Here is a 16,548-nt window from a genome sequence, read left to right as displayed (position 1 = left end):
AGAAGAGGGGATACAAGTTGAAGCAGTGCATCCATAAACCCAACAATAACTTGCTAGTTTTTTTTATTTAATTGATTCATATTTGACTTTGAGCTTAATTAAAAATCTATAAGCCCAGCCACACTTACCCCATGTCGGTTTTAACCCTTTGAGAGTCTGTGTAAATAATTATTCCGCGCTGGAGCTGCTGTTGCTCTCCTCTGTCTCCAGTCTGAGCCACCAGATGCTTTACTCCTGCTTCTTAATTCTCCAGGGGAGGTTTCACTGCAAGGCGCCACACACAGACTGCTGCAGGCGGCATGCACAGCTTCCGTACCGTCCGGTCCGGTCCTGTCCGGTCAGGTCCACCGGAGTCCGCCGATCACCTCTGCGGCGCCCGGAGAGTCACAGTCCGGCGGAGGCAGCGCTGCTGACCTCGGTGACCGCAGTCCGCTGTGTGTCCATCGTTTCTGAGCAGTGAAGACGAAGCTCTGTGTTTCCTTTGTCTCTTTGTTATAACCTCGTCCTGGTGGTCAGAGATCTCTGCTCCTCATACAGCCGGCTGCTCGCGTTCAACAGCCGGACACAGCCGACGGTAGAGTACCACCTGCTGGCTCCACAGGCTCCAAACACCCGCTACAGCTGCACGAGGCAGTGAGGCAGAGAAAGTGTGTCAGCCCGCCTGCAGCCAATGAGCCTGCATGTGTGTATACTGCAAACTGGATCTTATAGGTCTGCTGTGCGCTGCCAGTTTTAAGGCTTACTGAAATATCAACCCCGAGGGAGAAGTCATGACCTAAAAAGACTTACTAAGAGTCATGCTACAGAACCATTAGGACTACAGCTGCAATCAAATGTTTCATCTTTAAACAAGCAGCCCTGTCCTGACCTCCTGTGAGCTTTACATACTCAATGAATCCACCTGCACAGTGAGTGACAAGAGAAACACAGCAGTGAAGTCAAACTGAAGGAGCAACTTTAATTTTCCAAGAATAACAGGAGAATCTTTGTGAGCATAATTTCATAAATAGCAATCAGTGGGCAGAAAAACAAAATGGTGCAACCATGTGTGCAACACAAAACTTCTTCATTTTCAAACAGCAATAAACCAAACAAAGATTATCACATCAAGTTAAGAAGAGGAACACGAACAACTCAAAACTAGACATGCAGAACCAACATGTGCATGAATACAAAGGGGCTATCTATGACTTCATTTTCTTTAGACTCTTAATGCGTCAACGGATGGGTGCATGTAGTATTAATGGGGATCATATAGGATGTGACTAAGACATCAGAACTGATCATCTACAGATAACTCACACAGTAAGGAGGTATAAGTATTCATTTGATGTACATAATATGCACTACCTGTAGCAACAAAGTTGGGTAGTGATTCATTATTGGTGAGAATATGAACTCCATAAGGTTGCTAATTAGGGCTTGAGTGCTCTGTGCCACTGACAGCTTCAGTATCAAGTATTACTACAAGTTACTACATATTAATATTAGTGTTAGGTTAGAGGTGAGGCTGCTACGCTCATGAAAACAACTACTGTTCAATGACCTGTGCTTTAACAGTCTGTCATCTATTTAGATACTGGTAAACACTTCACAAGTATGTAGAATGAGAACTAACACATGCAGAGCCCTGAAACTAACACACAAAGTTTACTAGTGTTAATGTTTGTCTTTGACATAATTCACAACTAACTGTGACACAAGTTTCTACAAGTTCAAGACTTCAGGACAACAAACGACGACAAACAAGGGGAAGAACAAGTTGCATTCACTGGACTCAAGTCCAGCCTACATAAATGTTCCATTGGGGTCATCAAGACGTAATAATTTAAAGTCGTCTTTACGCCACATTTCTTAGTGCACTTTCAACATATAACATCTTCATTTTAATGACTGGGCTCCCCCACATGAAAATGATCTCTCACCAACTCTGACATGGTGACACGTTTCTTTTTAACACATTTTTAATTCACACAGGGCTTAAGAAGTTTTCATCCTCCCATGTAGAGAGTATCTGTATCAGATACTCCACAGCCATGAAAACTGAAGCTCATAACGTCTCCCATTAAAGGGGTCTTAAATTAAACATATATAATCTCATTGTTTGCATGTTTTTGACGCATGACTTTGGGGAAGGTTCTTTGGGAGTTACTGCCCTCTTCATTTGGCTTATTTGATGCATTTAGCGGTTTATGCTCATGACGATCCGTCTGCTAGCTTAAGTGGCTTCAGGATCAGCAGAAAACAAAGACGGCATCATTCAGTTGCAAGCTGGTTATGGTGTTCACTTTCACTACTAGAAAAGACACTAAAGAAGAAGAAAAACAGAATTGTCTCCCTATATTCAGATCTTTGGAGTCTACATCCTCAGATCTGGAGACAAAGATGTTTTTTCTTTCATGTTTCTATTTTTTTAAGAGCTAAGTCCACCACTTGTTCTTTGCAGACCACCTTGAGAAAGACGGCCAACTACACTAGCTTACATCACTGAAAACATCAATGAAAACAGCTTTTATTTTGAAAACTTTCCAACTCAAAGCTGAGAAAAAAAAGCGAATGATCCGTGGCTACGTAACTCCTCAAATTTCATATGAACTCTTTGAGTCACAACATCACAAGCACTTTTGAGTTCACTTGAAAAGCCACAGTGTTTTTTCACACTCTTCTCTCCTGGATGCTCAGATGTGATCAAATGCAGAGCCTTGATTCAAGCTTTGAGTTTAAAAAAGTTGCCATAACAACTGCTTCAAGAGTTGTGTCCCCTTTTGTTTTCCCTCTCTCTCTCTCTCCAAGTCACAGAAGACGTCCTGTTGAGTTAGCTTGGAGGACATTTGTGTGAGACACCTCTTCTCCATCTTTCTCAGCTGTTGGAGCAAGATTCCCAACCACACCACCTGGAGGTCCCCGAGGGTTCAGGGGCACACGAGGGACAAGGTGACAAAGTCGTCCCCTCTCCAGAATCGTTCGGACCTTCCACCCTTCCTCCTCGACCTGTCCGAGGTCTCGCCTCTCAGACTGCGCTGCTCCGACAACGACAGCTTTTCTCCTTCGCCATGTCTCCGCGTGCGAGCAGCAGTGCCTTCTCTCCTCCACCAGCCTCCCGCTCTCTCGACTCTTGCTCGCTTCCTGTCCAGCTCTACTCCCATTTTTTTGCTCTCACTCTTGTGATTGGTTGGTTTCTCACGGTCTCTCTCCTGTTACTTTCACACAGTGGTGCTTCGGTTGTAGCAGTGGAAAACGGGTATCCATGTTTGTTCTTTTTTGTTATTACCCAGATTAAAATACCAATGAACTAAGCTTCACACAGGCCTAGCTCCTTACCAGCAACCTGAAGGACAAATACAAGATACATGCACATTAATACTTATGTAAAGGTAATTTTAACCAGATCTTGTCAACATGTTAAAGATGAGTTTTTCATTTTAAGAATTGGTTCCATGATTTGGGAAATGGCACTTATTCTCTTAAAAGATCGTCACCACTCTCATGCCACGATAGTAAATATGAAGCTGGAGCCGAAAGCTTGTTAGCTTAGCACACTGATAGCTAGGTAACAAAATCTGCACACCAGCACTTTAAAGTCGAGGTGAAATGAAAAATGTCATTTTAATCCTTTTAGATCACATCCCCGGTAATATTGTGCATCTATTTGACAATTTAGGCCAAAAAAAATACAGAAAATCCATTTCTTCGTATTCTTTTATCAAAAGGTGTCATTTTTCTTTTGGTAAAACTAAATTTCACGCGTGCTTACGTAAGTTAACACCAAACAATTTCAACCAATCAATCTGCAACATTTAGCCGCAGAGCACCAAGAACGCTCGGTCAATTAGCTAGCTACTGCGCGGTGGAGAATGTCTGTCTACGCCCACTTCTCAACGATCAAATCAAATCCCTCTAATGATATGTCCCGCCTGCACGTCCTGTTTCACTCGGAAATACGTCACGATACAGAAGCTAGATACTCTCGAAATGCCGTTTCAGCTCGACTTTAAAAGCTGACTAACGAACACATTACATCACATTTGTTTAATCAGGACTATTTCTTGGTCAGAAGCAGTGATTTCCTGTCACTATGAAGCTGCCAACAAAAGGACACTCCAGCCAAGAAATAGTCTGGAACGTCTGGAACGTAGCCCCTCATTAAACAGCAAACTGTGTTTTTCACTTGAGCTTTTGTACAGATTAAATTAATGGGATATAATGTGGAAATGACTGATCTTTAGATTTTGTTATGTTTAGATAAAGCCAGGCTAGCTGTTTCCCCCTATTTCCAGGCTTTAAGCCAAGCTAAACGAAGAGGCAGACAGATTACTTTATTATAGAGCAACAGCACCGTTACAGCAGCCTGATCACACAGCGGTATAATGTTCTCATCTAGTTAACTGTGGGCACGAAAGTGAATGTACTTATTACCCTAGATCCATGGTTCTCAAGTGGTGGGTTGGGACCCAAAAGTGTGTCACAGAGCTGTTTTTGGTGGGTTGCAGATGTGAGTTTGGGAAAGTTGTGGCAAAAAGTCTGCTGCGCTTTTAATTTGAAGGACATGGGTTTTCTATGAGGTGCAGTTGTATTTTATTAACAGTCCATATGTCCATTGATTTGCGACAGTTACATCTGACAAATAAACAAACTTGAGGCCTACAGTAGTTGCATTTATTTAGCACTTTTTCAGTTTATTTCTGTTTAAAGGCTGTTAATGGAATAAACTGTAGAGTGAATGTTTTCCCCACTCTGCTACCTGCTGGTCATTTTGGTTGACTATCATACTGTTGTTTTGTGATGTTGACATGCTATGATGTTTCGTCCCGTTTCAGGTCCAAACTGCACCATTTTTCGTTAAATAAATTTGAGTGGTTAAAATATTTTGGTCGTGATTTGTCATCAAGGCGGTGGTGGTGGCTCCACTTGAGAACCACTGCCCTAGGTGAAAACTATCCCTTTAATTTTCAGGGAGTCAGTTGAGTTTTAGTTCACAGTGGAATTACTTACAGTCTAGTACTGGGACAGTCCAGTCAGACCACCGTGTTGGTAGGCCCGCTCCCCCTGGTAGGTGGAGTCCTGGGACAGAGCCACATCAATCTGGGACTTGAACTCGTCTCCAAGGTAACTGTCCTAAAATGGGAAAAACAAAAAAGCCAAAGAGGTCAGTCAACCATTATTTCTTAGTTTTTTTTCCAAGCAGAAAGGGAACAAGTGGTTTTAGACAAGATGAAGAAGAAAGCTGGACAAACACTTGGAATATATGTGCCTTCAGCCCTGGCACTGGGCATTAATAGCTATGAATAACTTGCTTTACTGCACCAGCTTAGCACATCATAAAACCTTCTCATACTAAATAATAATAAAGTAATATTCACAGTGATGACAGGTGGGTGAACCGACCTGTGAGAGTTCAGGCTGGGAGAGTCCAGGCTGGCTCATCTGTGACGGCTGGCTCATGTTGATGTAGCCCTGCGTCAGAGGCCCCTGAGAGAACGGCTGGGAGCCCAGGTCCTGGCTGGCCTGGCTGCCGCTCATGTGGCCTCCATGCTGCCCTCGGTCTCCTCCTCCGTGGTTCCCCATGTTGCCCCGGTTTCGCTGGCGGCCACCTCGAGCCCCACCTCCTCCTCCACCGCCTGACTTGCCTTTCATTCCTCCACCGCGACCTGGAGGGAAAAATGTGTGTTGAACAGCAGCTTTAACTTTATCATTCCTCAACAGTATGATATACTAATTACCTCCTGTGGGTCCATTGACCTGTCCCATGTACCCCGGCGGAGGTATGGGGGGCATCACGAGGTTGAAGGGGATGGGGATGTTCATGGATGTCATGGGACTGGGGCCTGTGCCAATCATTCCAATCTGGTCATGGGTCTGGAAATACATGTTTGATGTACGTCCTGCAGTGGAAAGAGTTACAGGTTAATTTGAATTACTTTAAATTACATGTAGGCTGTTGGAATTTGGTCTTTTTGAAAGACCATTTAAAATAGAAATGAGTGTGATGTTTTAAGCTTCTCACCGTTGCTGCTGCGGTCATAAACAGACCCAGGAATCAGGGCCTCCCTGGCATCATACATGGCTGTGCTCATGAATCGACCGCCCTGAAAAAGAAATGATTATAAAGTGTTTAAAGGACATCCCTCATTACTACTTTCATGTACACTGAATCTTTACCCCACTTTCCTTTGACCACTTGTCCTAAATCCTACACCCTAAATTCTTGACATGAAACACCGTAAAATAACATATTCATGACCCAGTTAAGAAACCTAATTTTAATCGCTGTGTATGTAACACACACACACACACACTGAACTCACAGGGTTGATGGTGTTGACCAGCTTGCGGGGCTTGCTAAATTGCATGAGGCTCTCCCTCAGGTTGTTAAGGGGCCCTTCAACCAGGACCTTCTGCTCCTTGTAGTAGTTCAACAGGTGGTTCCACAGAGGCTGCTTGGACAGGGCCTTTGGGTTTCCCACAATGATCACACCATACCTACGAGACAAAAGCAGAGAAATGTTAAAAAAAAACGAGCACATTTCTTGGTTACAAAAATGACACAGAGGGCCTCAGGAGCCTCAGGAGCCTCAGGAGCTTATGCAAAATGATGTGGCTCTCGTAACGTGCAGGTTTACCTGGCCCTGGTGAGCGCCACGTTAAGACGTCGGGGATCATTGAGGAAGCCGATGCCCTGGTGCTCATTGGCCCTCACACAGGACAGGATGATGAAGTCCTTCTCTCTGCCTTGAAAGGCGTCCACACTGGCTATTTCCACCTCCTACAGAAAAAAGGTAGAGAAAAAAAGAAAGATCATTTGGGATATATGTTTTCATTGTGAATGCTGTGGTATTAATACATGTAAATAGCTACAGACTGTAAGCTTTGGAGCCATTTTAACCTCCTTTTGGCTTTAACCTCAGTTTACAGATGCCCAACAGGTTTTACAGTAGCAATATAGAAGCACAAAAATGCAATGCTAGTTAAACATGTATGTAACACACTGAAATAACAGCTGTAGCCTTCTAAATTTGGGATGCCTGTTTTACAAGCCATTTGATCCAGATACTGAAGTTTCATTTAAGCCTTTCATTAAGTTACTCACAGAATTACCACCAATTAGAGACATCAGATGAAAATACCATGCACAAATGTTATCAGTGTAAGTGGTGAACGTTACCTTCATTTTCTTTGCTTATGACAGACAGTGCTGGAGAGTACGAGCCTGCTGCGTGCTCAAATACTTTCACATTCAAAACACTCCAATTTTCACTGGCATATGGAGCCAAATGTTCGCACTCTAGAGCCTGACTGTCATTAACGAGAGCAGCAGGCTGAGGACAGAGCACAGCAGAGATCTGAACCAAAGGAACAGATTTTGATCGCTTTATTTAGGCTGATAGCGATCCCAGTCCTGTAGGCACCTCTACCTAACTGTATTTTAGTTTAAATTTATGTGACCATATTTTATATGAAGAGCACTAAACAATATTCAACAAACATTTAACTATACCTGGTAGAGTTTGGTATGGAGGGAGCCACTGAACTGCATGTACTGGACCAGGTAGGACCTCTGTCCCTCGTAGGGCGTAATGATGCCGATCTGATCTGGTTTCGCTCCGGCCTTCAGCAACCTCGTGGTTATTTTCTCCACATTGGCTGCCTCAGTCCTGCACAGACACGCAGGGTGATTACATGTTAAATAGGAAGTAACATGCTGAACACAAAATGCAGGACAGAACATTAATATTCAATATTCAGGCGAACATTATGATCAAAAAGTTGAAACCTGTTGAGGTAGGATGTTCCAGAGCTGGCAATTTCCTCTTGGCCTTGGGTGACATAGAAGAACATCGGCTTGTCAGGCTGAGGCCACTGGAAGTCAAAGCCTTTCTTCACACGGTCGCCTGCAGAAGAGGCAAACAAACAGGTGAGACTCAGGACTAGATCAGCGGATGTTCAGCAACGTTGAAACACAGATAAAACAAATCTGCTACTTCTAATGCTGCTTTGAAAAATACAACTTTGATGGACAGAAACTAAAAACAGAAAATTAAAAACTGAGCTGCAAGTGGCCTGCACAGACATCTCAGGTAAAGTTGTGTCACATTTTCTGTCCAAATACTTTCCATGCCTTCAGATATCTATACTGTCAAGGAAATGTAAGTTAGTAGCATCATATTGAGATGTCAGTTTCTAAGTTTTACATATCTGAAAAGGATTAATCATCATGAAAATAGTTTTAATAAAAATATTGTTCTCATCGCACCGGCAGTGACTCCATTCTGCAGAGAGCCCTCATAGAAGATGTTGGAGGGGAAGGCGCTGAGGGCCGGGTGCATGCGGTACTGGACCTGCAGACGGATCGGTCTGATCCCCAAAACTACCAGACGCTCGAACAGAGACTGGGACAGACCGGCTTTAGCTGCCTTCTTACACATCACCACAGGGCCCAGCTGGCAGTGATCGCCCACCAGAATCAACTGCAAGAAATCATCACACAGTCAATATAAATAATTGAGGACCCCATAGCTGGGGAACGACAGCAGTTTGAGCAGAGAGCTGATGCCACAGAATGATTCAGAGGTACTTCTGCTCATGAAGCTCCCACCTGTTTGGCCCCCAGGACAACAGGCACCATGCACTCTGGCTCAGTGGCCTGTGTGCTCTCATCAATCAGGATTGAGCGGAACTGCATCTTGGCCAGACGAGGATCGCCCGCACCGACACAGGTGCAGCAGATCACATCGGCATTCTGGGAAAAAGCGAAAGAATAAAGTATAAACGTTCGTTAACAGTGAAATCTTCTCATTTTCAATCTTTGCTTCTATTTGTACTTTTGGAGTTTTTTTTAAGGAGTATGTGACACATTCTCTGCTCAGTAGGCCTCGATGGCTTAGCATACAAACCATTATGCACTTGAATATACTTAGCAGCACTTGGAGTTCAGTAAGACGAGTCCTTCATACCATTAGCAGCTCCCTCTCAGCAGTGCGTCTCAGCGCCCTGTAGCGCTTCTCGTCCGAGGAGGACAGCTCTCCGGTCTCGTCCTTCAGCTGCTGGAGCTTTTGAAGTTCGGGCATACTGCAGGTACAAAAGATTTTAATACGGTGCGAGTGCAACATTATCCTTTTAAGTAATCAGTTATTATAGGGACTAACTGAAACCTCCTGGATGTTTGACGTATATGCAAGCATTAGCACGTCTCCTAATGCTAACACTCACAACAAGACACACAAAGTAAGTAGCTGTTTAAAATGATTATTATTCATGGCCTGTCACGTGTTACCTGTCCATGTTACGGGTCTGGTTGTGAAGAGCCAGGAAGGACACAGGCGAGTCGATGGCCTCCCTGCTCTTTGCACACAGCCGCACCACCTTCAGCCCAGTCTGGTGGATCTTCTCCGTCAGCTGGTCGACGGCAATGTTGCTGGGAGCACACACCAGCACTGGCCTGTGGGGAGAAATGTTACAATACTGTTTTATGGACCACAAAATATAGACAAACCATTCTTTAACAACATTATTGACTGATCAACACCTTTTTACATTTAACAGACTTGAAAAAACCTTGAAAGAACATCCTAAAAAGCCAAGAGCTGGATTCAAAACACGTGGTGATTCTTATCAGTCCATACATGCAAAATACAGATGAGGTACTAAAAAGAGTAAACACATTTGCATGCATCTCACCCGTTGCCCTGTCTAGCCAGGTGGTAGACGATGGTGGCAGAGGTAACCGTCTTTCCTGTGCCGGGAGGACCCTGGATCAGACTGAGGGGACGCTGCAGCACCGTCTTCACAGCATACACCTGCATCACAACAAACCACATTCAGGTGAGATCTCAGGACACTAAATGTTTTATACAATCCAAACATAATAAAAAAAACATTCTCCTGTTGGACCCAAAAGCTTTTGTGATATGAATAAAGTCTTAAAACTGTGTATGATCTCTGGAGTAGATTAAGTCATAGGTATAATTGTGTCATTGCGTTACAGCGTATTTTCCTTCTCTCTAACTCACCTGGGAGTGGTTAAGGTCAGGCAGGCCCTGAGCAGTGAAGCGTTTGGGCAGCTGACATTTGATGATCACATCCTCGACCTCGTGTCCCAGCAGTTTGTGGTAGATGTAACCAGACACTGAAGTCTCATCCACAGCAAAGGTCTTCAGAGCGCTCTGCATCCTGAATAATAACGGCAGGAATATTTACACAAGGCTTTAAACTTGATCTAGAAAGGGCAAGCATTCAGTGAAAACCTTTACCAAAATAATTCCTCTGATTAGGAGCTTCACTGACAACATTCATGTATTCATGCAAGCATTTTTACACTAATTATGGTGTATATCACGTTTTAAACGGAGCAAAAGGTCGATTGCGCAGTGAAAAGCTTCAGTCAGTATCTAGTGAAATACAAAAATCTTTCTCTGATATGCACAGACCATAATATAAACTTAAACAGGAAATTGATCTGTTGCTTTTCAGTTTAAGGTGAAATAGGTGCATATGTACCTAAACCCTCAGACATGAAAATCTGTACCTTTCAACTGACTTTTGTTCGTTGTAACTGATAGAAAAAGTTATAAATACAAGAGACCAGAGCAGTGTATGACTGTTTTTGTGAATACCTGTCAAAGGACGTGGACTTCCACACAAAGTCGACCTGGAAGTTGTGTGGGATCTCCACTGGAGCCCCGGCACTGCTCCTCAGCTCTATGGCGATCTCATCACCGTAATCTGGTGCAGTGTGTCAAGGAAGAGGTAGGACTTTTTAATGTTTACTGCAGTTTGCATAATATTTGAGGTAATTGCCATGCCAGTGTGCTATCATTTAATCATGATTTGGTTGAATAAACAATGTGTCTGCTCGACATTTGTCGGGTTATACTGAAATGTATGACATAGATGAATCTTTGAAAATGAGGCATGCTGGCTAAAAAAGTATAACACCACTTCAACTGACTGAGTTTGGACTCTGTGGTGGAGTTATTATTATTCTAATACTAATATTCTCAGAGTAAAATGTTTAGTATCAGAGGGAAATGCACCAACAGTTATAATACACAGCCTCAGGCCTCATTGCTGGACAGCAGCATCAGCTTACCAACAGGTGGTAAACTGGATAAACAAAATCTAAACCACTGGGGACTGTAAATAAAGATACAAGTCTGCAGATGTTGTTGTTGTTCTTATAGCTGCCACTAGATGCTGCTAAAGACACATTTTAAAGTGAGCACATTTAATTGAAGCTCAACGTTTCACAGACAACAGGGGTTGAATTGAGTCTCCTGGGGTATACACTGTCTACTGTAGCAGTCACAGAAAGGATACTGTCAGGGACTTTGATCACATGTCCGATGCCTTTCCAAGGAGGGGCCAGGTCTCCTTTGTACCGCAGGCAAATTTCATCTCCCTGCATCAGGCGCATGTCTGGAGGAAAGTAGGTGAGATGAAAAAAGAAAAGATAAGTCTATGAAGTAAATATCACTGTATGGAGTAAAGGCACCACAAGAAGCACAGATCAAACAAAGTAGCAATAAATAAAGCTTTCCAATTAAAACAACAATAACATCACACAAAATGATACTTGAATGTCAACTTTTGTTTGTAACATAAACTTATTAAAAGTGCGTTCAGAATAACATTAAAAATGTCAATCATAGACAAAGAACGATGATGAAAAACTAAAGATAAATACCCGAGTCTGTCTTTGGAAGAGTGAAATAAGCGATCCTCTTCTTATTCAGGCCCAAGTCCCATCTGACCGTGATGTTGTCTTGAGTCTGTTAGAGAAGATGATAAAAGATTAAAACAGTAAGAAAACCACCATGAATTAAGCTGGACGTTCATTGAAACAAAGTAATTCACCTCTTTATTTCTACTGGAGTTTAACAGCATTTAACGACAGACTGAATTTAAATATGTTAGTTTGTTGACTAATTGATTATAACATTAAACCTAATTCCTCATTTACTACCATGACAGCCTGGTTTGAAACAACATAGGGCAAATAATCTTTTTTTGTGCATGTTTTTCTTTACCTGGGACTCTTTGAGTTTCTTGTCGTAGTCAGCCTCCAGCTTCACAAGAGGACCAAAGATGTTCTGGTACTGGTAGGCATCCTCGTAGCGAAGCAGCACATGCTGGGGCTCCTCGTCCACACCGGGCTTCTCCAGGTCTTCCAAGGTCGCAGTGGGATTTTCCTACCAGGAAGAAAAACACACACACAAACACATGATCACACAGGATGAGGGTACGATTCAAATATAGAGAGAAAAGCAAAAAAAGAAGTTTATTGTTTCCTGTTTAAATGCTCAAATGTCCTAAATTGTAACCTTGAAAGATGAAGACAATAAACCTTTTTCAAAACATGTTACACGTGTAAATAATATCACAAAATTGTGGCTGAATTTCATTTAGCTTTGTATGTGAGCACAGGAAACCCAGGCATGAATCAACTGATACTGAACAGAAGAATAAAAGCTTAGCACACACATGGTAAGGCAATCAACCCACTGGAAGAATGTCAGTGGGTAATTTCATAGATAAGCCCTACCCAGCTCCAAAAGTTATTCGGGTTTGAATATTTGCATAGTACAATAGAGGGTGTGTGCATGGACAGCTGAAATGACAGTACCTTCCAGAGCTCCTCCAACTTGTTGATCTGCTGGGCGGTGATCTGACGAGCCCTGAGCTGCTCCTGCTCTGACGGGATTTTGACGAGCCAGGACAGGAAGCAGCGGTCCTGGATGAGCGGCTGCCACTGCGAGCTGTCCCAGTTGATGTCCTTCAGGCTGCTCTGGCTCGCACATGGCTGCCTGTGTTACAACCAAAACACAATAAATGTCAGATTCTGTATTCTCTGTTGTTGCCCCCATCAGTAGTCAGGTCAGACAGCATGGCCAGCCACATAAAAAGAAAAACGCCCTTACCTGCACAGTAACACCACTACTGAGTCAGCTTTAGCGGGGATGAAGCCCAGGAGGAAGACGTTGCGACAGCCGCAGTTGTAGCACTCCAGTACTGTTTCCCCCAGAGGGCCGTCTTTATGTAGGGTCACCTCCTTGGACTTTGCTCTCACCAGGTGGTTAACAATGTGGCTGAAAGTGACGAGAATGACATTTAATGCACCAGGAGGGGGGAAATGCAAAACACTACAGTCCTGTGTCAGGTGAGGGTATTCAAATATCCTTACACATCGCATCCACATATCTGGACAATTTTCATCTTATTAAGAACCGATAAAAAAGTGAAAATATCCAAAACGCACTTAGGAGAAACCTAAGAAACATAAGGCTTTATCAAAGAACCGCTTTGCTTTAGGTAACTTGCTTTAGTAACTTAATATTGGCTTAAGTGGATCTTGGAAGTCAGTGAACATGACTGAGGTTTCTGAACATACCAATGAGCTATTATTACAGTTGCTGTTTACTGTAGACCTGCTATGAAGAGAGAGAATCATTGAAGTGGTTCAATGATTCTCTCCCTGTTCAATCAGCTCAGTACATTAACAGGGAGGGTCAATAAGGAAGCTGATAAGTCAATGCATCTTACCTGCCGGATGTGTTTCCACGGCCGTTACAGAACCACTTCTTGCTGGTGTTGCAGTAGACCACACAGGCTGGATCATGAATCCCGCAGTAACTAAAATATAAGAGAGTGAACATTAAAAACACTTAATATAACTGTTAGGAGCGTGGACCATTTTTAATTATAATGTGTCAGAGAACAAAACAAGAAATATATGCAAGTGAATTGTTCAAATGTATTCGTGACCTCAGGATAATACACCCAATATCAAAGTGATGCATGCAAAGGATCTTTTAACAGTAATATAGATGTCTACAGCGAAAGCACAGGCATTTTCTCGACTAAACAACTTACAGCAGTTGATGCGACAGTCTGTGTCTTTTACTTTGCTTGTTATTAGAAGCCAAAGTGATAATGAGCCAAACCAACACAGTAGATATTAGCTCATTGCAGATTTATCTGGTATCTACATATATTCTATGTCAGAAGATAATTGACAAGAAATTAAAGAACAAAAGTACCAAGAATGTTGAAAGTGTTGCTATTTATAGTTCAGACAGTCATGTCAAGATTATTCTTCCCAGTGTGTTTATTGGACACGACTGTTACACGTACATTGTCCGAAATTCAAACAAATGTTACGGGATGTGTAAAGAAAATTATAATCTGATCTTTTCAAACTCACTCACTCACTTTATTTAATTTGACAGCTTCTCAAATCCTTTTTATGCCTTAAAGAAGTATCCTGACTGTATGCAGATGTATTTAATATATAACACACATGTAAACCATTAATTACTTATTACATACTTTCAGATATTAATGCAAAAAACAACAACAACCATCTAAACATGCAAACAGACCCCACATTGAAATAAAGTCTGTTGATTATTTTCCGCGCTGATGATGACAGCTGTGTCATTTACCTGCAAGCATGTGAGGGAAGATCCTTGGTGTAGTAGGTGTCCTCCTCATCCTCCTCAAAGTTCAACTCTGCCAGCAGCTGACTGGCTTTTACTACAGGGTCATCTCCATTCTGTAACAAGCCGTCAGGGCCATTAACCTGAGGAGACAGGTGTGTAGAATGGTGACTATTAATTGAAACATACTGTCAACAAAATTATAGATATACTGAAGGATCACATATTGTAAATCGAGGACGCAAAAACTGAATAAGCAACCAGATAAAGCCTCTGTCTGTTCATTTATTTAGCTAGAGTCTTGCTTGCTGACTGTCACATCAATAAACGGTTTGTTGACAGTAATATCACACTGACTGTATCTTGTTAAGTGTATCTACTGACCTCTGTGATTGTTTACAGCAAATATAAACGACACTAAGAATAAATGGGGGCCTTTGCGGTCCATCTGCCACACTGACAAATCCCTGGCATTCTTGTTTAATATGGCAATAAAGTTATGTATTGACATGCTAGCTGTGTCAGCAAGCTAACTGTCCTGTCAGCTGGCTAACGGTGAAAGCTAGTTAGCTAGCATGCTAGCCAATTAGCGGGATAAAAGCATGGTAACGGATGGAAGGCGTCATCAGGCTAACTGGAGGTAGCCAGTGGTGTTGTCAGCTAACGTTAGCCAGCTGATTCACATTATGTCAACACAGCAGAAGACATATTTTGACACCGAGGTGCCTCAAATAACCCCACGCACCTGGTTGTCCAGCTGGCTCTGGGTCTGGCCTTGAGTCTGGGTCTGGCTCGGCAGAGTGAAATCGGTGAAGTCGTACTCGGAGCCCTGGGTGTCCGCTCCCAGCAGCTCGGTCTCCTCGGTGTCGAGGAACGTTAGAGTCTGCGAGCTCGGCCCGTACGCCTCGACACTCATGTTTTTACCTTCTTAGCAACGGTTCTCAACCGCTCCGAGCAATACTCCACAAACTGTTGCTTTTCCAGAAGAAAAAAATGAATTACGGGGGCGAAGTGCTGGTGAGAAAATGACAAACACTGGTTGTGAGAATGAGATAGAAAGAGCCTCGGCTATGGCTGCATTCCGTTTGGTTTCAGCCACCCCTCAGCTTGACTCCTCTCCTCCCTCACGACCACTTGTCTCCTACAGGAAGGTACCTGCAGAAGCAATGGGAGGAAAGGAGACAATGAGACATATGTAAACAGAATTTTAAGTAAGAAAACTTCCTATGTGGTCATGACAGTCCATTATTAACACTCAGAGGTTATTATGCAACAAGGTCTAATGGAATACTCAGATTCAGTCCTTAAATCTCCCTAGCTAAAAACATTAAACTCAATTCAAAAAATGTTGAAAGAAATTAAGCTTTTCTTTCTTTTTTAAAAAAAAGGTTTTCATATTTTGATTACATGTATTTAGACTATAGAATACAAATGCTGAGTAATTAACAGAAAAGAGAACTATGGCTGAAAAGAATCAGTGTAGATAAGGTATGCATCTTTAAGGGGCTTTAGTGGTCGCCCTTCATGTAGCATTATTGAAATACTTCCTTGTAGGCTTTGGCTCTCTGAAGCATTGGGCCCTATTAATAAACAATACATATCTGCTGCATGTTTTACCCCTGCTGATGATTGGGCTGAAATATTAATTGTTATTATAAATTAAATTAAAGTTTAATTTCAAAATATTTTATATTAGAAGTTTTAATTTATTTTACTTGTCAATGCTGCATAGGAGTAAATATTCATCAAAGTGAGAGTTTTCGACCAATTAAAACCTTTCCTACTTTGAGACATTAGATCAATTCCTTATTTTCTTTTTTACTATATTATTGTATTATAGTTGAGTTTAATTTCTCTGTTATATTTACTGTGTATTTATTTATTTTTCCAGTGCTTTATTTCTGCTTGGATAACCTGCTGCTCTAACGCCACATTTCCCCAGTTTGGGATCAATAAAGTACATCTATTTGTCTAAATGCAGGCCTTCACATTGAGCATTCATGCAGCAGTAACACCTTTTTAATGCTCTAATAACATTGTGATCTGTTCACTCTGTCCCGCACAGATCTGTCAGGTCAGAACAAGTTCAGCAGGTCTGTTGAACCATGATGTGTTA

General features: G+C 42.3%; 1 protein-coding gene across 1 annotated transcript; it reads right to left on the bottom strand.

Annotated features, from left to right (window-relative positions):
- Positions 1–944: 944 nt before the first annotated feature.
- Positions 945–15,453, bottom strand: LOC138612077 (regulator of nonsense transcripts 1). The gene is made up of 24 exons (XM_069685384.1): positions 15,178–15,453; positions 14,439–14,575; positions 13,537–13,626; positions 12,915–13,082; positions 12,620–12,800; positions 12,024–12,185; positions 11,681–11,765; positions 11,314–11,412; positions 10,611–10,719; positions 10,008–10,167; positions 9,676–9,794; positions 9,272–9,436; positions 8,952–9,066; positions 8,594–8,737; positions 8,252–8,465; positions 7,772–7,889; positions 7,496–7,652; positions 6,621–6,763; positions 6,306–6,480; positions 6,005–6,086; positions 5,721–5,882; positions 5,386–5,648; positions 4,993–5,115; positions 945–3,328 (listed from the first exon to the last, which is right to left on the bottom strand). The coding sequence occupies exons 1-23, from the start codon at positions 15,346–15,348 to the stop codon at positions 4,996–4,998; spliced, it is 3,339 nt and encodes a 1,112-aa protein (XP_069541485.1). The 5' UTR covers positions 15,349–15,453; the 3' UTR covers positions 945–3,328; positions 4,993–4,995.
- Positions 15,454–16,548: the final 1,095 nt, after the last annotated feature.

The sequence above is a fragment of the Semicossyphus pulcher genome, unplaced genomic scaffold (assembly GCF_022749685.1).
Source record: "Semicossyphus pulcher isolate SPU_LCO1_2020_fin unplaced genomic scaffold, fSemPul1.0.p SCAF_7, whole genome shotgun sequence".
Classification (NCBI taxonomy): Eukaryota; Metazoa; Chordata; class Actinopteri; order Labriformes; family Labridae; genus Semicossyphus; species Semicossyphus pulcher.
Note: the sequence above shows the minus strand (reverse complement) of the source record. Positions and strands in the feature narration are given on the sequence as shown.

Coding starts and splice junctions, on each gene's coding strand:
- LOC138612077 (XM_069685384.1), bottom strand. CDS start 15,348: ATGAGTGTCGAGGCGTACGGGCCGAGCTCGCAGACTCTAACGTTCCTC. Junction 14,576..15,177: donor AGAGCCAGCTGGACAACCAG/GTGCGTGGGGTT, acceptor CTGTCTCCTCAG/GTTAATGGCCCTGACGGCTT. Junction 13,083..13,536: donor CGTGGAAACACATCCGGCAG/GTAAGATGCATT, acceptor CGTCACTTTCAG/CCACATTGTTAACCACCTGG.